Source organism: Zonotrichia albicollis, chromosome 13 (genome assembly GCF_047830755.1).
Source record: "Zonotrichia albicollis isolate bZonAlb1 chromosome 13, bZonAlb1.hap1, whole genome shotgun sequence".
Lineage (NCBI taxonomy): Eukaryota > Metazoa > Chordata > Aves > Passeriformes > Passerellidae > Zonotrichia > Zonotrichia albicollis.
This window is the reverse complement of record NC_133831.1, coordinates 16,910,056-16,931,271: the sequence shown is the minus strand read 5'-3', so window position 1 is coordinate 16,931,271 and position 21,216 is coordinate 16,910,056. Positions and strand designations below refer to the sequence as shown.

Sequence of the window (21,216 nt, the reverse complement as noted above, 5' to 3'; positions counted from 1 at the left end):
TGTCAGTTTGAAGCCTTTCCCCTGTTCCTGTCATTCTAGACCCTTGTAAATAGTCCCTGTCCATCTTTCTTGTCAGCGCATTAAGGTACTGAAAGGCCACAACTGGGTGACCCCTGAGCCTCCTCTTCTCCAGGCTGAACCATTCCAATTCTCTCATGCTTTCCTTACAGGAAAGGTTCTCCATCCCTCAGATCCTCTTGGTGCCTCCTTAGGACTCTCTCCAACAGCTCCACATCCCTCCTGTGCTGGAAGCATAACATACATAAACATGCATGTTGGAGGCTTTGGAGGGCAGTCACATTTCTGGCACTTTCAGCCCATGTAAACAAAGGGTGAAGGGGAGCTTTCCATCCTTGAGGAAGGAAACAAGGCTGCATTCCTGGGGCAAGGGCTCAGGACACCGAGTGTCCTTCCCCTGGGTAGCTAGCAGCATGGTTTGGGGCACTCAGCCTTCAGGTGGTGGTGCTGTTATTACAGTAAAAATGGCAAGTTGTTTGAGCAGCCCAGGGCACTAATGCTGGTTCAAGTGAATTCACTGTGCTCCAGAGATGCTCATGATCCTGTGCCAGCAGCTGCCCATGCTCCCATCTCTGCTGGGAGGACCATGGCAGCATTTCCACTCCAGTACAGGTAGCATCAGACCAGTTCACAACAGGTGTCTGCTTAGCTTGTAAATTCCCACCTAAAAGCAAGGGGAGAGGGTCCAGCCCCTTCCCCATTGCAGGAAGCATAATTCTCCTCCTCTGCTGCCCCAGCATCTCTTTTTTATGCCTGCTAAGTAGTACCACAGCAGCAAGGGAAAATGTGCTCTTCAAATGTGGAGATAGGGTATTGTTTTTCACTTATCCTGGCTTTATGTAGATGGTCTGGCACATTTATTTATTCATTTATTTGAGCAAATTAAAGCAAGCTAAGCGCATTTGACCTCAGATGGTCCTGGTTTAAGTTAATTTGAGAGACAAAGCTCATAAAGTTCCAGTAAAACACATCAACAACTTCCCAGCATAGGTTGAAATGTGATTGTTGAAACATAACCTCCAAAACCAGATACAGCATGGAGATTTGAAGTCACAATAATCTGAAAAATATAGGAGAGCATATTGATAAGCCCTACTGAGAAATGATATCTTTCATTCATGCCTTTTTTACATGGTCGATTGCTGTTTTATCCATAAGAAGTGCATCTATCAGATTTTGTGCATTAACATTCCTTTTTTAATCTGGCTTGGACATTTTATTTTAAAGCTGATGATAACCTTGGGCCCTGGTCCAGCAAACACTTACATGCTTGCGTATCTTTACTCACAGGAGTAATCTCAATGGAGTAAATGTTTGCCGGTTTGAGGCCTTGGCTATCTCAATCCATTATTTCTTTCCATTAAAAAGTAATCTGTGCGATTGAAATAAAACATACAATTCTTTACCCAGAAACCCACCCAAAGACAAAGTGTGTTTATTAGACTAAGGGTCTGCACATTGTCATCCTTGAATTGCACTTCAATAAAAAAGATAATTAACAAATGTAAAAGAAGACAGTTTCGTACACGCTGTATTTACAAGAGCTTGGTTTGGATCCTGGGCTGAAGGATTTACAGCTGGGGCTGACGAGGGAGATGGATTAGATGCACTGCTCTGGAAATCCTAAGCAGAGAATTTTTTGAAATGCAGTTTATTGAGGAAGGGCGATGGCCCCTCCCAGCAGAAAGGGGCTCCAGCATGTTCCGTTTGTCCGGGCTGTGCAATGTCCGTGGGCTAAAGCAAAAACTAACCAGGCTGTCGTCTGTCACACAGGTCACCGGCCTTTCCAGTGCAGATACTGCCCCTACAGTGCCTCTCAGAAGGGAAACCTGAAGACCCACGTGCTCTGTGTGCATCGCATGCCTTTCGACAACAGCCAGTACCCCGACCGCAGGTTCAAGCGCTCCAGAGTGGACTCGGAAGCTGCCGGGAGCCTGGAGGAGCCGGCGGCTGCCAAGGCAGGGAGCTCGGCAGAGCTGCCTGAGGAGGGCACCAAGGCCCAGGAGTGATGCCCAGCGGGGCCAGCCCTGCTCTGCTGTAGCCTTTACCCCGGCTTTGGACACGTGGTTGGTGAGGGCTGGCACAATAAACCCCTTCTGAGGAAAGGGATGGCATGCCAGTTCCCAGAAGGGTCCAGAATGCTGAAAACATTCAAATATATGTGTATGTACATGTACCCACACATGTACATATATATATGTGTATTTACAGACACAGAGATATCCAGTCATACCCACATTGAATATATATCTACATACACACACACACACACAAAATACACACATTCCATACATGTGTGTGTGTGTAAATATATATATTACACATGCAAAGTAAATTTCCAGCCCTTGAAAATGGCTGCTAAACAGTTACCTGGCAACTAGTACTTCCAAACAATGTAGGTGCGATAATAAAGTGATTTAAAAATGTTAGGAGGTCGTTAGTTATTTAAAAAAGCAGGGCAATTTCAAACTTAAAAGTGGTCTTTGTCCAAAAATAATGCTCTTAACAGAAAAATGATACCCTCTAAACGATTTAGTGTTGCCTTGAAGATTGAGGGGCTGTGTTTTCATTGTTGAAAACACCTTTATAATATGACACCAGCTGCTGTCATTTGCCTAGCATAGTAATGAGATGTCTTGGTAGACTGCCATGGTGCCAGTCTGACTGGAGCTGTCATTGCAGAGAAAATCAATTCAAGTGGTGTTGCAACTGCAGTGTAGGAGAAACCTTAGACGGCCCATAAGCTGGGGTCAGTACTGACCTATTTTGAAAAGTATTGTGATATTACATTTTCTTTTTTTTTTTTTTTTAATATACAGCCAAATGAATCAATGGTTAGAAAAAAAAATCTGCAGCCCAGTGTGTGATTGCAGATTTGAAATGTAATTCCATTTTTTGTAATCATCTTGCAGTATTGAGGGAAATGCTTTTATTCTTTTTTTTTCTTGTTGAAAAAGTTGCTATAAATGTAGAAGTACAATATATAGAAATATTGTTTAGTGAAACTAGTCAGCCTTATCTATAGAAGGTACTGGTGAGAAACAGAATTTTATTACATAGGAGATTGGTAATTTTTTTCTTTTGTTCTTTACTTGTCTTATTGGTTTTTTTTCAAACTTCCTTTCGATTCCTATTTTTTTTTCCTTACACTTGAATGAAGGATTCCCTGGTCATGGTTAATTTTCCTGTATTAGTTTTTGTAAGTGTTACAGACACAGTGCAGAAGTTTCTTCTGGAGCAAGCCCTTATGAAGTAGCTTGACCTAAAATATGAATCCAAGCTTTCTGCTCTTTGTCTCTAATGAAAAAGAGTTTTAGATGATATTTCTTTGGTTTTGTAAAACAAATGTGTTCTATATTTTTGCAGACTTTAGCTTTTTTACTGATTGGATGCTCCAAATTTAGTAAGGTCTTTGCCACATAGGAAGCTTTTGAGAGACTATAACAAACCACATAAAAAAAGTAAGAGAAATAACTAAAGGTTTATTCTGAAATTCTCTGAATGGCATAAAATTTTATCCTTCTAATGTACTTCCTTTGATAGAAGCAAAATTGGTGCTGTTTATCATGATGGTAGAGAAGTATTAACTTCTTCTAAAGCAAAATCATCCAGACTTAAAAAAAAAAAAAGAAAAAAGTAAAAAAAAAAGTCAATATTTCTTTGCAGGCTGGGAGCACAGAGTAAAACCCCAGGGCCTTAAAACTTCAGCTCTGCCTAAAGCAGTTTACAAAAAATACTAAACTGCAATCAATGTAAATAAAATTCTTAGCGCTACCCTGAGACTGGAAAAAAAATCTCAGGCTAATAAGGAATACGGTTTGCATATGCTGTCGGAAAGGATGTCATCCAACTGAAGTTTCAGTTTAAATGAGGTCACTGTGTAACTTGGACCCATCTGGCACAGAGCAAGCTGCTTTTCTTGTTTTTCTAGTATAGTTCTCACTGCCTTACTTAAATCGAGTTGATAAACTTAATGCAACTGTTTCTATGATCCTAGATAAAGGATTGAAATGTTATTGAACCTTTCTGACTGTAGTAAGCTTTAGGATTTTAACTGCACTACTGTGTTTGGTGACTGTGTCAGTCGCTTGCTTTGTGTGTTTGCGCCGCCTTCGGTATCTTAGCAAAAAAAAAAAAAAAGGAAAAAAAAAGAAAAAAAAAAGAGAGAGAAAAAAAACAAAACCACCCCCCACATTCCATTTCTTGCACTTTTTGAGCTCTTTCAGTATTCTTTTGTGTCTTCTGAGCATTTTCAGATACGACAGGCAATAATTCTGTTTGTGACACTGGAAACATCTCCCGCTCCTTGTGATGTGTGTGTTGATTCCATTTGGTCGGGTGCTACTGTCCCTATCCTCCCCTCTGACATAGCCCTTTTTTCCAGAACATTTGTAACTTGTAATACAAACAAGTGACAGCAGCAGTGATGCATTGTCAGTTTCTGAATATCATCATGCTTCTCATATCTAAACATGTCAAGTTTTTTCTCTGTAACTTCTGTAGTCTGTGATACTGGTCATAATACTGTCTACATTCCTACACAAAGAAAAATTTCTATCTTGGAGGAAATCTGAGATCAATAGAGTAGAGGATTTTGTTGCTATGCTTGTAACAATTAGAAAACTTTGTATTTAAAGTTTATTCTTGGTCATTATTTATTATTATAATACATCAGTTGACAGAACTTTATTCTGGTATAGAAGTATTAAAAGTTGTTTTTTCAGCAATGACTGTTTTCTTTCTGCTGTTAGAATAAAAATGTCTTTGAAGCAGTACAGTTTTATCCAGTGTTTTACGCAATAAAACCTCTACCTCTGAAAAAAAAGTTTTCCTACTTGCTTATGTTTATTAGGAACAGTTAAAACATTATTTTCTTCAGCTTTGTCAGATTTAAAGAGAAAAAAAAAAAAGCCAGTAAATTCACAGTTGTTAGGCAGTTACTGGAGTGTATTATGCTGGGTGTGTGTGCTCAGTCCACTTATTAATTTGAACAAATCTATATACAGTATATAAGATATATATTATATATATTGTGCTCAATTAAAAGACTGTGGAAATCTGTTTTAGCATGTAGTAATAATTGTTTTATATACTACTACTTATGTACTATAGAAAAAGTCTTGGGGTCTATCAAGCTTTGATTTGAAAGTGTTTGAAGTGTGTATCATACACTATGATGTATAAAGTCATGTTTTCACATTAAAAAAGATTGTTTGTATAGATCATATATTTGGCTTTAGAAAATTGTGAGGTTTGTTGTTATGGTGCATGTTAAGAAAGCTGCTCACACTTCAAAGAATGTACAAGAGCAAGAGTGCTCCCATTCTCCTGGGTGAATCTTTATTCTTCCCCTTTAAGGTTTTATCTGCACATTTGAAAGCAAATAAATTAAAGGGTTTTTCACTTAGAAAATTAAGGATGATTAACATAAAAAAAAATGCACCAAATCTGAGAAACTGCAGCAAGTATGGGGAGGAGAGGGTAAATGTGGCCTTGCTCCAAGAAAAACTGAGAAAGCAAACATGTTTCAAAACCAGAAATTTTAATATTAAATTAAGCCAGTCATACCCACAATAATATAGTTATATTCTAGCTTGCAGTCTCCAGAAGGAAAAGGTACAAAAATTGTCAGAAGGATTAAGAATTAAAGCATAGAATCATAGAAATTCATTTTTTTAGTAGCTGAAACTCACAGTGAGGAGGTGCTGTTACTGGTGAACTTGTGGAAAGTCTCTGCAGCCAGGGGAGTGATGGAGCTGGTGCCAAATTCCCTGGTCTGTGGGCAAATGCCACAGATCTCTTCATCCACAGAGAATAAAATCTGCACTGCAATGCATCAAATTTTAATCAAAATCCAGGAAGTTAATGAAATTTTTTCGTGTGTCACACCCTCTCCTGGGGGGAACAACCCTTCCTAGGCACAAAATGGCAGCACGTAAAAATGTGCTTTGAGGAGGGATGAGCTCCAGGCTCAGAGCTGAACTCTGCCTCTCAACAGGATCATTGTCCTTTCAGGTAATTTCTGTGTCCTGGACCCAGGGAAAAAGAACTGTGGGGAGAGAGTGGTGGGGGGTGCATCACAAAGATTTTCCTGCCTTCTGGTTTCAGTAGACAGTAAAGGAAAATGGAAACCTGATTAAGGAGCAATGACTGTCTCATTGCACCTCCATGGACATGCTTCCAATCTCCTTTATGGTCCTGGATTTCTGCTGGGAGCAGTGCATTACACTGTGTATACAATCCTCTAGGAAATCTAAAAATGCCCGCCAGTGGCCATGAACCACGTGTGGGGTTGCATCACCTGTGAAGGCAGGTGGGAAGAGGGTCTGAAAGAGGAAGGGGCTGTCTCACTGAGGTCTGGGGGGTTTTCTTTCCCTCAGCTGATGGGCAGCTTTCCTCACACAGATCCTGGATGTCCTGAGTCTTCCCACCTAACATCAGAAGGCTGCTCCCAGGTTTAAGATAACATTTCTTGTTGAAACTTTTATAAGGACTTTAAGCTCTCTGTCTGTTGTAATTTGGGAATTGAATATTTCCCCTCTCTGTTTAACATCTGTATTGTAACAGTATATTATAGAAACCTCACCTTGTGTATTGTAAGCATGCTCCCAGTGAAATTATTCGTAACTATTGTGATTTCCATTTCTGGATATCACTGCTTGGCATGATCCACCACAGTATGTTTCCATCGGGAAGCCCAGGGAGGAGGAGGAGGGAGAATAAAGCTGTGGTGTAATGTTGTATTAGAAATGTCACCCAGCTGAGTGTTCCTAGGGGCTGGGAGAAGTTCCATGGCTCCTCACCTGTTGGTGTTGTTCAGGGTATTGTTTGGGGGCTTTTTGTTGTGGTATTTATTTGTTTTAACCTAAGGTTCTCAGTGAATAGGGAAATTACAGGAAAAGAGGAAGAAGAAAATTTAAATGATCCCAGAGTGAACTGTTTTGCTGTTAATACAGAAATACAGAGCAAGACACATTTAATGGGCTCTATTTTTTATTATACTATGCTGAATAATTAAGTTTGAGGCTAAGTGTCACATAGATTTATCTTTTAATTAAAAAAGCATGGTTCACGCGTATTTGAGTGGTAGTCCAAATAAATGCAATATAGAAATTTATGTTTGTTTATCTAGGTGTTAATTACCTAGAGATTGTTCTGGATTACTTCTTTTTATAAAGTGTCATAGGCTCATGTCACAAGTAATAAAGCTTAACAGTGGAACCTTATCAATTTGCTAACTATAACGCTAGTGTGACCTGGAGGAAAGGAAAAAAAAAAAAAAACAACTTTGGAAAATGTTCTCTGCGTGCACCACATTCAACACATAAAAACCACGCAGTGAACAAAGCAATCATTTTTAAAACGTTCTCATAAGTAAAAGTACAAATATATCTTCAGTGTTTTACAGCCCTTCATATATGTAATTATTTATATAACACTCTGTTATTTATGCCCGAGTAGTATATGTTGTGCAGAGACAGACATGGTAAGCAACAAAATGTCCTTTACCTGGTGGGCAAGGTATTCATTTAATGTACAAAGTAACACTTTCAAAGACTGAACACTATATTTAAAGCAAGATATAGCAGATGTAATTTTCTTAATATTTTAAGGGTTTTACAGCATTGCTTGCAACCAAGAGGACTGGGAAGGCAAACTGAAAGCTAAAGATAAAAGATCATGAATTTCAGTGGCACAAACAGAGGGAAAAATTGTGCACAGATGTAAATTGTTGATCACATTCTCTGTCAGTCTGGTTTTTTCTTTGTTTATGTCTAGAATTTATAATACTGATCCATGAAGCCATGTGGAAGGATGCTAAGTGCAGGCAGAGAAGCCAAACTCGATGCACTCAGAAGGGGCTCTCCACTGCTAGTGTAAATCAAATACCATCTACTGTAACACCACAGGATTTGGAAAAGATTTTTTTTTTTAATCATAGGTGCAAACACTCCTCTCTTTATGCTTTTCCTAGAATTTTGATGATTTAGAACAATACCTGCCTTGTGCAACAAATGAACCTGAGAATGTTCATTTATTGGTATTGCAAAGAAATCCATGAAATCACTAGTCAGTAAATCTTACTTGCTTCTCACAACATGAAGAAGACTGGAAACAAGAGTTTCTTCAATTTATTACACATCAATTATTTGTACAGACACCTCAAGCTTTGCCTCATGTGCAGACAGTAGTACAGGTAAGTTACATCTCAATAGATGAGGAAAATTTGATCTTTAAAAAAGGTATTGAATATGGAATTATGAATGAAAACGGAAATGTTTTAAATTTTAAAGGACTGAAATTGATAATCATGTTTATGTATATGTAATGACTTTGTCTGTATATACACAATCATTATATGCCCTGTAGTGTTTCTTTTAATAGGAACCTTGTTTAACCCCTTAACTCCAAAATAGGTGCCTGAGGTGTCTGATTTTCCACACCATAGAAAAGCCTAGTGGTGGATATGCAGGGTTTCTGAACATCAGTGAGTTACTAAGGAGCCTCTATATGTGGACCAAGGGGCTGAAAATATGAGCCATGGGATGTGATGAATCCCTTTAACTCCTGAAATTTTGGCTGTGTAAAATTTAAATAATTTGATGGTGAGTCAGGTGTATTCTTAGTGAACTTAGAGGTAAAAAACACCTTCTCTTTGAAAGAGAGAATTTGTGGAGAGAACTACTTCTTCAGTTTTGTGAGATATTGCAACATGGAATATCTGATTTCTCTTTAGGTTGTGCCACTGTATTCCTTATTATTTTTAAGATTTTATTCTCGGAGGATGGTTTTCTCACTTGTTTTCTGTTTGAAAGAAGCTGATGCACAAATGAGTGAAACACACGTGGAGTAATAAAGAAAAATGGAGCTATTAACCCCAACAGAGAAAATCTCTTTTGTGAAAGGTCTTTCACAGAATATCTGTGACTGTGGTAAATCCTTCTCTAGGGAACCACTGCTCTTGATTTGTGCTTGTCCTGGCTGTGCTGCTGGTTTTATGCCAATGCCCAGTGCCGTGGGAGCAGCATTCAGTGAGGAGCTGCTCCTGGGGAAGGCAATTCACATTTTTCCATAAAGGAGTGTCCATGAAAAGTGTGGGTATCGCCAAAGCTACTGGTGTTCAATCAGTGTTTGCATTGCTGTTCTGAAGCAAGGTGTGTTTTCCCTGTGGAGCATGTGTTGCTTCTGTTCAGAAACTGCCATCTGGGTGTCTCCTCTCAAGCTGTACTGGTGGTCTGGCATCACCAAACTCAGCTTGCCTGTACACTAAGAAAGAGGTTCATTTTTAATTAGATTTGAAATTAACAAGCCTTAAAGACTTTTTAATTTTTCTTGGGTGTTATGCCAAAACATTGCTGATATTTAGAAGGAGCAGAGCCATGACCTGAGTGTCTTCTTGGTGGTCAGTGGCATTTGCTTTAGAGGAAACACTGTTACCTTCCCATAGCCTCATGGCCATGTTCAGTGCACTACAAGGAGTTCGGTAATCTTCACCTGTGCAAGAGTCAGTTGAGCAACCTCATACATTTGCAATTAAATCACAAATGCTTAAACTGATGCAAAAAAAATTGACTGATCCTGTCAATGTTTTTGTTTGACAGAAGTGGGAGGACAAGTTGAAGAGATTGCCCCATGCTTTGGGTTCCTGTTGGACGGTAGCACACCTAATGGTGTGCCTTGCCCCAGTGCAGCTCCTACTGCTTGGGGATCTCCAAGGTCTTTTGCAACCTAGTTGATCCTGTGATCCTGTGATTGTGTGCTTGGCTATGTGATCTGCTGCCCATGCTGGCCAGTGCCAGCCAGCACTGTCACACAGCCTGTGGCACTCCAGATGTGACAGCAATCACCCAAACACAGTCAGTGTAAGGAAATATGGGGCTGCTCACTTAACCCAAATTGGAGAACGGTGTCTCCACAGAACAGCCAGCCCTCATTTCTTCCATTTCAGACCACTGCTAATCTCCAGCCAACATCAAAAGCACCAGGGCTGGGGGGCAGTGATTCTCAGTCCAGTGAGAATGGAAAAATGAGATAATGTGGGACAGCATTTGACTCAGAGATGAAAATCAGTCCTCATTAAAATCTTTATTTACAGTTCACACTGAAAATAGTTTTACTCCAATGCTTCAGAAACTTTTATTTCAAAGAAGTACTGCACTAAATGAGAGATAACAGAGTAAATGCTACGTGATGTATATGCTTTAGTCCTGTATACTGACTGCGTCCTCACCTCCAGTGCTCTCTCAGACCAGGTAGGCATCAGACAGCTTTTGGCTGCAGCCAAGGAGCGCGCACACATTTTCCATTTTATTAAAAAAAAAAAAAATCAGAATACAGCACCTATTGTTCTCCTCTACTAATTTGTCCTGTTTTGTTGAATAATTTCATTCAAACCACGAAAGATGGAAATATGAAATGAAGAACTAATGAACCACTCAAATACCAAAGACCCAGCACAGCTTTAGGAGAAGGCTTCAGGTCAAAGGGGAGAAGTGTTCCTGGGGAAATGGAAAACTGCCATGAATGGGGACAGGGACTCAGGATGGGGCTTCTGCTGGTGAAGGGAAGATTGAGCTGGCCCAAGTGGGACTGCCTGTGTGTCACTGCATGTCCCCAGCCCTGGGCAGGAGCACTGCTGAGCCATGGCACAATAACCCAGGTGCAGTGCTGAGTATCCAGCTCCTGCCTTGTGCTCCAAAGAGAGCCTGACCCTCCAACAGCAGAGCCAGCCCCACTCCTGCAGGGCAGCTCCTGTACTCAGCTGTGTCCCGGGGGGGCAGAAAGGCAGGAGAAGGAAAAGGAAGAATGAAGAAAAAGGGAGCCATCAAGATCATCATTGCCTCTCTACCTGTAGTGATGCAATCCCTAATTTTCACAGATGAGGAGAAACAGCCTCAGCACCTGTCTAAGTATTTGAATTTACCACCATGTTTCTTCTGTGCGATAAAAAAATAGGCAAAATATCCAACAAATCCAACCTACAGTAAATTTAAATATTGAATTGTAATGTTTGCTTGGTTGCTATTTCTTAGTAGCAACCAACGTGTTAATCACTAGTATATAATTAGATGTCATTTTGGAGCAATTCAAAATCAAACAAAATCTCAACATGCTCTGAAGATGTTGTGAAAGTTTACATTACAATTAATTTATGATTACCCAAATGTGCATTCAGTGATCTTAAGTCTTCCTTCATATATTACAAAGAAAAAAGACAACCTCTGTTTCCCCACACCTTAATTTCAGAAAGCCCTCAGAAATAAGGCTTTCATTTCAATAAATGTATTTAAATTCTGTTTAAATAGCTGAGCATGAGATGAAAAAATGAGATTAATATGATAAACTAGCCCCTGTGTATCCTTGGGCATGCTTCTCTTCTTTTCATTGGTGTTTTGTTTTTTGTGGGCCTTTTTTGTTTAGTTTTTGTTGGTTTGTGGTTTTTTTGGTGGTTGTTGTTGTTATTGTTTCCATAAACATTTGTGTTTTCTTTGCTGTCTCTTCAACAGATAGCAAACTAAGGTGAACTGTTATTATTACATTTCACACCAACTCACTAGAGCCATGAGTTAATTTCAGCAGGTTTTCCTGAAGGTGAAAAGAAGTGCACAGCCTTTTGTCCCAACAGTGAGCCAGTGCCATGAACTGCTGAGTGTTCCCAGACCTGTCAAGAATCAAAGGAACAAGGATGGCTAGCGAGTCATGGGAAATGCTGGATGCATTAGTGGATACAGCCAATATGCTGAATTATGGTTGTGTAATAAATGTACAAGCTGTTGTACCCGGACACAGCTACAGTAATCACAGTAAGTAAAGTTTTAAAAGCACTCATGCTCCCATCCTTTGTTGGAAACAGTGATCGTGTACATAAAAAGGTTAACAAATGGCTACACTTCACTCCTCGGCATCTAAACCAGAGAAAACCTTGCTGCTTTTGCAATAACAAGCTATCAGCTGATGTCTGGTCTTGCTCTTTATCTATGTATTCTATACATCCAAACACAGAACAGGGAGGAAGGACTATTTTGGGTGTGAAGTGAGCAAGTTGTTTTATGTTTTAATTGCCCATAATGAGCATGGCAAATGCTGAAAGATGCAAGGAAGAGTCTTGTCCAATAATACAGTTCTTTATTACCTTTGGATCCCATCTCCCTAACTATTTTGAGGATGTTGTTAGCAGAGGAAGGCATATTTTTATTTAACATCTTTATTAATGAGCTAAAGAAAGAAAGAAATAAACACACTAATTGCATTTGCAAATGACAGTACATTAGTAGCTATTGCAAACATCACTGAAGACAGAAATAACAGAGGAAAATATGGACAGGAATAAAAAATTTAACCTGGAGAAACGCAAACGCAGGTCTGAAGCAAAATTACTCTGCATTTATGCAAGCAATAGTAGAAAGAAATGCAGAAGCAGTAAAAGTGAGGGGGCTGGGGCAGGCTAGAGCACACAGCTGAGCGCCCTGGGGGTACAGGTGGGAGCCCTTGGGCAGGGGCTGGGAAGGGTTGTGGGAGTTTTGAGGGACATCAGCAGGCGCCTCGGTGTCCCTCACTATCAGAGAGCATGGGAAATTACATTTTTGCTTTTTTTAAAAAGGGAAAGCATGAACTCCTTGTCTAGAGTTTAGAAGTGTGCAAAGAGCAGCAGCTAGGCTATGTGTTCTCAGAATGGTGGCTGGGGGCAGCTCCCCATGCTGCAGTGATGCTGCCCCAGTGATAAAAGGGTGATAAAAGCTGGGCAGAGCCTGTTTGCTGGCAGAGGTTTGGGCAGGCTGTCCTGCTGGCATGAAGGGGACCAAGTGGCTGCTCCCAGGTGTGGACCCTCCAGAGGTGTCACTGATGCAGTGAATAGCTTGCTGGCAACACTGGTAAGTACCTAAACATGAAAATTAAGAGGGAAGTGAGCTGTGTGTAGATGGTCTGAAGGACTCTAGGAGCAACGAAATAAAACTGAGTAAAGGCAAACTTCCCAAATGCAGCTCTTCCAAACTCTTTAATAAGCTCCCCGGAGAGCTGGTAGATGTGCAATCACTCCAGTGACTTAAAATTAGACTGGATACAAGAGGGAGTAGTATGCCTGTGCCTGAAGGAAGAGGGGCAGAACCCCCTGGTACTGGGGGGCTCTGAGCTCCCTCCTGGAGGCGGCTGCTGCTGCCTGGTGTAGGATGTGCTGTGGGGCCGGGGTGTGAGCTCCTGCTCACCTGCCTGCCTGGTTTGTGGAACACACCATCACTGCCCTAGCTGTACAGCTGCTGGTTATTGCTGCTTCATTTCACAGAAGTTACAAACTGTCATTAGTTAAGAGCCAGCTAATGAGTTATAATACAGGAAGCAACCATGGATGCCTATATACCAGTGAACCACACTGTTGTGTGCCATTCTTACCATGTTAATGATTTTTTAAAAAGAAAAAAAAAAAAAACTGGGCCTCACCCCCAGCCCCTTGGAGCATGAATAACCTGGTACAGCTCCTTTCCCTGAAACACTTCCAGACACTCTCAAATCTCAGCCTTCCCTGTTTCAGTGGCGGTGTAGGGATGCTGTGTGAAGTTTTAGCAGCTGTGAGAGGGAGCAGGCTCACTGTCCTGAAGTGCTCCCTTCCACCTCAGGCTGGGGACAGCGTGTGTGCTGTGACAGGCCGTGATGGAGCCACATGTCAACTCTGAATTGCAGCAGCAGAGGAAACAAGGCCCATGCACCTTGATGTTACCATGTGAGGGGTGACAATAACAAGGCCTGTGCCCCTCACTGCATGAGGAATGACAGTAACAAGGCCCTTGCCCCTCCATGGCACTGCATGAGGGGTGACAATAATGATACCTGTGACCCCTCGATGGCACTGCATGAGGGGTGACAATAACAAGACTGTTGCCACTCAATGGCACTGCATGAGGGGTGACAATAACAAGACCTGTGCCCCTTGATGGCATCGCGTGAGGGGTGACAGTAATAAAGCCCATGCCCATTGATGGCACTGTGTGAGGGTGACAATAACGAGGCCTGTGCCCCTCAATGGCACCGTGTGAGGGGTGACAATAATGCTTCCTGCTGACGCCAATCACTGCGGTGACTTTTGCTGCAGCGTTACTTGTGCAGTGGCAATTGAATTGAAACTGCCACATCAGTTTGCATTAGGCCACTTAGCAGCTGATGTGGTTTCTCACTAGCACAGCAAAGGGAAGGGAGGGTGGCTTGGGTGGAGCCTCTGGGAAGTCAGGTTTTGAACTGGGACTGGGGGCACAACTGCACTCAGCTAAGGGAGTTGTAAGCTGGCTGGTTGGAAAACAATTTTCTTTGAAATTTCAAGTTCCAAAAGGTTGTTTTCCGCCACAAAAAGGTGGTAGCCTGTAAGGCTGTGCAGCTGGGCAGCTCTGCTGAGCATCCATGATGTACCAAGCACATCCAGGGCTCTGCACCCACGGCACGGAGAGCAGCAGAGGTAGATGGGAATGGGATCGTAGAGCTCTTCCTACCCAGACCTTCTTGGGGAAATAAATTGCTGGGAGATGGGCATTTGTCCTAAGTCCTGTGTACTACCTGTGCAGGAGAAAGTGTCCCCTGCAGCTCAGGGCTCTTGGTTTGGGGCCTGGTTTGTGTCTGGTGATGGCCATGGCCAGGCCAAGCTCCCTCTGTGTTGCTCTAACCTTGAGGTGGGAGGATCAATATCTCATTACCTATGGCCCTGCTTCTCCAGAGCCTTACATTTTGTCCCACTCTTTAAAATTGCAATATCTGAAACACTGATATGAGCAGCATAAACCATTTTTGGTTTAGTGAGGTGAATTAGCTAAGCAGCTTTATTTTTTCCAGTTGTAGAACTGTTCTGATGCTTTTTTTTTGACCAGTCCTTGTTTAAAAAAGGCTTCATCTTTAAAAATCCAATTTTACAAACAGTTAGTCTTTAGTGTGGACTGTTGCTTTTTAGTAATTTGGGGGAAAAAATTAATGGCTGATATATTTAATTTTCAGACACAGCTACTGCATATTTAAAGTGTCTTTTTTTTATAATTTTATTGTCAACAATATAGTTTGAACACTGCATAGATATTGCTGTTGCAGGCTTGTAAGATTAAAATCATAGTGTTTCTGAAGGGGCTGTTAAAGTGTCTGTGGAGCTATCTGCTACTGCATAGCTCTGAACTAATTCAACGACTGTGTGCTTTAAATATCAGTACAACAACTTTTTTCCCAACTAGACAGCTTCAAACCTAATGTTAGTATTCTTACTGACCTCGAAAGCGGGGCTGACCATGCTTAGCTTTCATTTTGTTTCTTCTTTTAAATATGGCTAAAGAGCAAAGGCTCTGAATCTGTGTAGTGTAACTTGAGACTAATGGGTAATTAATGTACAGTCAGATCTGTAGTTGCTCCAGGGTATGGGTACCTAGATTTTGTCTTTCTTCCCAGGACCTACTTTTTAAAAACCCTTTTATATCTGTATCTCTCACTTACATGGGTTAGTGTGTGTTTAAGCTGTGAAAAATGGTTGAATTTATTCCTGCATGGGCAATACCATATTCCTTTAAAGTAGATCATTATTCTATATGGAATAAATACTGTTATCCAGTTGGTAGGCTTTCGGGCTAATGGACCAAAGGCTACCGTCTAAGAAGCCAGATAACAAGACGTGCTTCTCCACTGGTTTCTTCTGAGATATTAATTAATGAAAACCAAGATTCCTCTCTGAGAGGGAAACACACTTCTGCAGTTCCTGTCTAGTTTTGGGAGTTTACTTCACTCCTTAACACTCCTTAATGTGCATAGGGGAATGATTCTCCCAGTGAGGTGGATAATGGAGAACTCCTGCCCGCTCAGGGGATGTCTGTGTGAGTGAGAGGCAGCGCCTGGAAGCTGTGCTGGGAGCAGCCTGTGGGCAGGGCAGGCAGGAGTCCAGTGCTCCCAAACCCCCTGGCTCCATCCTGCTGGCCCTGCCAAGGACAGGAGGTGGAGGCAGCTCATTCCTGGGCAGGTGAGCCCCTTCTCAGAGGTGTGTGCTGGGAGCACTTGTGAGAGGGGACCGCCCTGAACTGGCCTGTCCCTCCAGCAGCTGTGCAGCCCAGGGCTTTATGCCTCTGAATCCAGGAACCTGGCTCTCCCTCATCTCTGTTTATAGCATGGTTTAGAGTCCTGCCAGTTCTAAACATGAGACACTCCTAAATCTGTTTCAGGAAGCATGAGATTAGGTGGAAAGATAGGAAGTACCTTTTGTCTTTTTGACCCTTTAGGATATACTGCCTGTAAGCTAAAGCTTCCTTGCAACTGTCAGCTGGATAACTACCCCCTCGAAATAAAAGTAGTCTCAGACTTGGAATTTAAGTAGATCAATGCTGTGGGGACAACTGATCCCCAAGGTATGGGTGGCATTTATTTGGAGACAGAGCAAAGAGCCATCTGTGGCTTACAAGGAGGGAGTGTGTTCTGCATTTTCCAGAATAAACAGCTACCAGAATATGCCACAATGCAATTGCACAGAGGGAAAGAATTTGCAGCATCTTTTCTATGTTTTCCCAGTCTGAGGAGTTTTCTGACCTGTGGCAGGCTGCTGCTCCCTTGAAGATCACCTCAATTCCAGGGGGTCTTCAAACCCGAGGCACACTCCAGCAGAAACACCTGAAATACTCTTTGGTGTTGGCATTGCCCTGTAGCTTTCTGCTTTGTGTTGTGAGTTATTCCCTTTGGAGTCCAAGTACTGAGAGTTATTACATCTTTAAAGGCCTGCAGAGTTTGAGGAAAAGTAATTGGTTTGTTGCTCCAAACCTCTTGGTGGAATTATTGAGAAAAAAAGCTTTTCAACTTAATTTTCTATCTATATCTGGAGCCGTCGGCATGAATTCAGCCTGCACCATTTACCCACAAGCTCTGTGAACGTGTGCAACTGAGTATTACTGGAGCATATCCAGTTGGGATAGCCAGTAGGACTCTCTGCAAGGTGTAAGACTTTTCCACTCTGCAGAATGACTGTTTTACACACTACACGGCAAGTCTGTTTTTCTTCTTTACTGGTTAAGTTGTTCAGTTACAGCTTTATGTTAATGCAAAAGATAATTAATGCTGTAAGTTAAATATGCATAGTGCTTTCCAAGAACAAAAGGAACTAAATCCCAAACCATAGCTTCCTCTCCTGTTCTGGTTTGGTGCAATTCCTTGTTTGCTACAGAAGCCTGCTTGTTTCATGCTACAAAACTTCCAGGTTCATCAGCTGTAGTGGGGAGCCAGTGAGACATCTTAAGAGTTTTCATCTCTGCCTCTAAGGTCAAATGTGCTGTTTCAGCAGATCAAAGCCTGAGGCCCTGGAAAGAAAGGCCAGGGGTTTGTCTGTGATGGTTTAGCACAGGCTGTCTGCTGCAGTCAAGTGCCACCACCCCCCAAAGTCCTCTGGCTCACACACCAAGCAAAGCAGGTGCTCTGCAGTGACAGGACAGATGGGGTGAGTGTCACTGTGATGTGGCTTTTCTGATGAGTCATTGCAGAGGACTGCTTGGGGACAGAATATGTAATAACTAATAGGTGAATGGTGTGTGTGATTTGGTCCTTTTTTTCCAAAGCTTCATCACTCCAGTAGGAAGCTCTTAAGTATGATGCTCAAACCAGCAGCCTTAATGGTCTCAGTGTAATTTGTCCCATCCTCTCACCAAATCAGATGGATTTTGACTTTTTCCCTTGCCTTGACAGCCACAAGCATCTGATTTGTTCTGTGTGGGGCTTTTGATGGTTCTCTTGTGTCCTCCTCAGTGGGCAGGAGGAAAACCATGATGTGTGCTTCAGTCCTGCATTGTCCCCAGGCACCATCTGGGAACAGAGGGGGACAGCTGGACCATGAAACACCCCTAAAAGATGCTTCTTAGTCAAAGCAAGGGAAACCTAAAATCTGTTTTAAACATCCCTTGCAGTTCTGAAATATCACTTCTCTTGTTTAAGGGCTTTCCCAACTGCTTCAGCCCTTTCCTCTCATGCTTCTCTTCTCACCAACATGAATTTCAGATGTTTTTATCTGATCTATCTTATGGATTCAGTTTTCCAAGTTTTTGTGCTAAATGGCTTGGCAACTCTGGTCTTTGAATAACTGGCTTGGAAAGGTGGAATTGTATGGACCTCCCAGTCTATCTCTCCTACTGAAATTTAACACTGAAAAAAAATCAGTTCATGATTTTATCCAGTGAATTATGTCTGCTAAGATCTGTACTTACAGTTCTAGGTAGAGGAGATCAAGGAAATCCAGGTTAAACTTGCCCCTTATTCTGACAGAACCTCTCTGGACCTCTGCCAGACTATCATCAAAGGGAAGCCTACTCCTTTGGGGTCTAAACCAGTGCTTTTCCAGTGAGTCTTATTGATTGAGAGTGGAGCAGGAATGAGCTCTACAGCTGCAAAGCTGATTGTTGCATTTGATGTTATTGACAAAAAATTTGAGTAAATCAAAGACAATGTAGATACTTTGGTAAAACCTGGTTGGCCTATTTCCAGATACTTGTCTGAGTTTCATTAGACCTGGGTGGAGATTCATCAATAAATGGTGATTTCAAGTTATCTTTTAATGTTCTTCAGCTGTTTAATCTAATAAACTTTTTTAAGATGGGAAAAATATTTGAGGAGCTTAGTACCTGAGAAATCACTGACCCAGATATTGGAACTTGAAGCAACACACAACTTTTTGGTTCTGACTTCCATTAAATATGGCCAAATTGTATTAGATCATCATCCATAATTAGGCCAATTTTTCCTAATCTTTGTTGAAATGGGTTCAAGCTGGTTTACAAATGAACACTGAGGGGGTTTCTTTTCTTTTCTTTTCTTTTCTTTTCTTTTCTTTTCTTTTCTTTTCTTTTCTTTTCTTTTCTTTTCTTTTCTTTTCTTTTCTTTTCTTTTCTTTTCTTTTCTTTTCTTTTCTTTTCTTTTCTTTTCTTTTCTTTTCTTTTTTCTTTTTTCTTTTCTTTTCTCTCTTCCCTCCATAGATGCAAGCTTTCCACTGCCCGGCAATACATGAAGCCATTCAGTAGTAATACATCACACATGCTTCATATTTAGGTAGTTTTAGCCTTAAATGATTATCTCCAGGCTTTCTGTTCTTCCCTGAGCATAGCATGTGTGTGGTGTAAGTGTTTCTGTGTGGTAATGCAGCCAGTAGAGCTTTCTGCTGCCCTTGTGAACCTTTGCTCTATGGTCCTTAGGACCTGAGGACTGCTTAATGCACCCATGTTTAAGGCTAATTGTCCATACTCAACAAGAGCTACCCAGCAACTGCAGCTTTTGTTACACGAGGCAGCTGAGCAAGCCCCAGACGTGCACATGATCAGGTTACAAACTCTGCCTAACACCAGCACTTTTCCTGCAGTAGATATTCTTCCTCATACCTAAATATACGCACACAGAACACTCGTCAGGTCACTCTAAATGCTGAATCCTTTCAGCAGTGACACAGATCTCTTCTGATGCCACTCTTCAATCACTCTTAATTACTACTCAGAGTCTAATTTCAAGGTCTCCTTAGGTGTTGGTATTAGCTAATATTCAGTAAGTAAGGCAAAAGATAACACTGTCAGTCTCATTTGCCTTTCAAGTTCGTATCTCTCTTTTCCCCGCAGAACACAGTAGGGCTAAAACCTTCTTGTTTAGCTTGGGGCAAAACACACCCTGCAAAAGCTGAGAAATAATCTAATTTTTTCAATGAAAGTCAGTGCCAGTCAAAGAAGTTTTTACATACTTACAGTTAGGGTGCATCAAAAATGTACAAATATTGGTAACCCCAGTTTATCATGTACAAGATTCTAAAAGAAAACCAAATTAAGGGAGGATATTTGCAGTCTTTGAAATAATGAAGAAACAGCAAATGCTGCTTCATTTTTATGTTCTGAAGTCACTGGAAATGAGGAAATTATTGTCACTTTCATTGGATGACTTTCTTGGGTTTTAACACATTAATATTTATGCTACTCAATTGTCTATGTTATAAATAGCCCCTCAGAAATCTCCGTGGGTCCCTTTTTAGCTTAGATATTTAAAACATAAGTAGCCTGAAAGCAGCTAAATATCAGTGCTACATGCAACTTCATCAAAAGACAGAAAGAAGGTGCTCAAGCACTGGATCGTCTCTTCCTCCCAGGAAAGAGTTAACACAAAGAAATAAAATCAGATATGTGTAGCCTCCAGACGTCCATTAAAGTGCAGAATGCTGTTTTCTATCACAGATTATATGCCAGATGTTCAAACTATCTCTAATCATTGCAGATGTAATGGAGTAGAATGTTGCAGTTTGTGAGTTTACTGGCATTAATTCTGTATACTGCACAAGGGAAAAGATTTTAAATATATAATTATATCTCATTAATACTCAGGTTTTATTTCCTTTCAATGGAACAGGACTTATTAAAGCAACCATTTACCGCATGTTTTCTTTTAGTGTTTGGCCCCAGCATAATCCTGTGTGCATTGTACATGTAAATATGTACTAACCTGAGTATATGGAAACACACACTACTGTATATAATTCCACTGGTATAGCCCCCCACTTTTTATATGCATGAGATGTTTTTATATTGTAAATTGACAAGGAAAAAGATCTTACTTATACAGTACTGGTCTAACCACATGCTATCTTGTTAATGAAGAACTGTAAAAAATGCATATTTTAATGATATTTATTCAGTTATGCTATGAGAAAACTGTGCAGTTCTGTGAAATGTTTTAGGCTGCTTTCTTGTCCTCTGACTGCTCCAGACGTGCCCCAGTACCAAAGGCAGCTGTTACAGTGGGGAGAGTGACTCGCTGAGGGTGTTCCTTGCTGTTATTCAGTATGCCAAGGGCAGGAGAGCTGGTCCTGCTCTGCCCCCTCCCTTGTCCCCAAACACACCCCGTGTGAAGGGACACTCCTGCTTTTTGATACTTCCTTTCTTCTGTCCTTTGTATCCTTTGGGCTCAGCTTCCTTCAAACTGTGTCCACAGGGCACAGCGTTTCCTTTGTCCTACATCCTCTGCTGGAGCTGCCTATCCAGTACAGAGTTCAACCACATCTGAGAGAGTCTTTTTACATTCTAAATCTATTGAAAACACTGCAAAAGTGTTCATCACTCTCAGTGAGCTGTGGACTTTGATGGCCTCTGAAGTCAGAGGCAAAGCTGTGAGGTTGAACTCATGAGGAAGTCCCTACATCTGCTTTCAGACACAGAATCTCAATTATACTTTCCCCAGGAGCAATCT

General features: G+C 41.3%; 1 protein-coding gene across 15 annotated transcripts in view; it reads left to right on the top strand.

Moving 5' to 3' along the window:
• Positions 1–4,943, top strand: part of ZNF536 (zinc finger protein 536) — a 343,653-nt gene extending 338,710 nt beyond the window's left edge. For 13 of the 15 annotated variants that reach the window (XM_074551140.1, XM_074551135.1, XM_014269198.3 and 10 more), the window contains one exon: positions 1,792–4,943. In XM_074551140.1, the coding sequence (XP_074407241.1) occupies positions 1,792–2,027 (236 nt within the window). In that variant the 3' untranslated portion in view covers positions 2,028–4,943. The remainder of the gene's footprint in view (positions 1–1,791) is intronic. The other 2 variants (XM_074551144.1, XM_074551145.1) reach the window with 2 other exon arrangements.
• Positions 4,944–21,216: the final 16,273 nt, after the last annotated feature.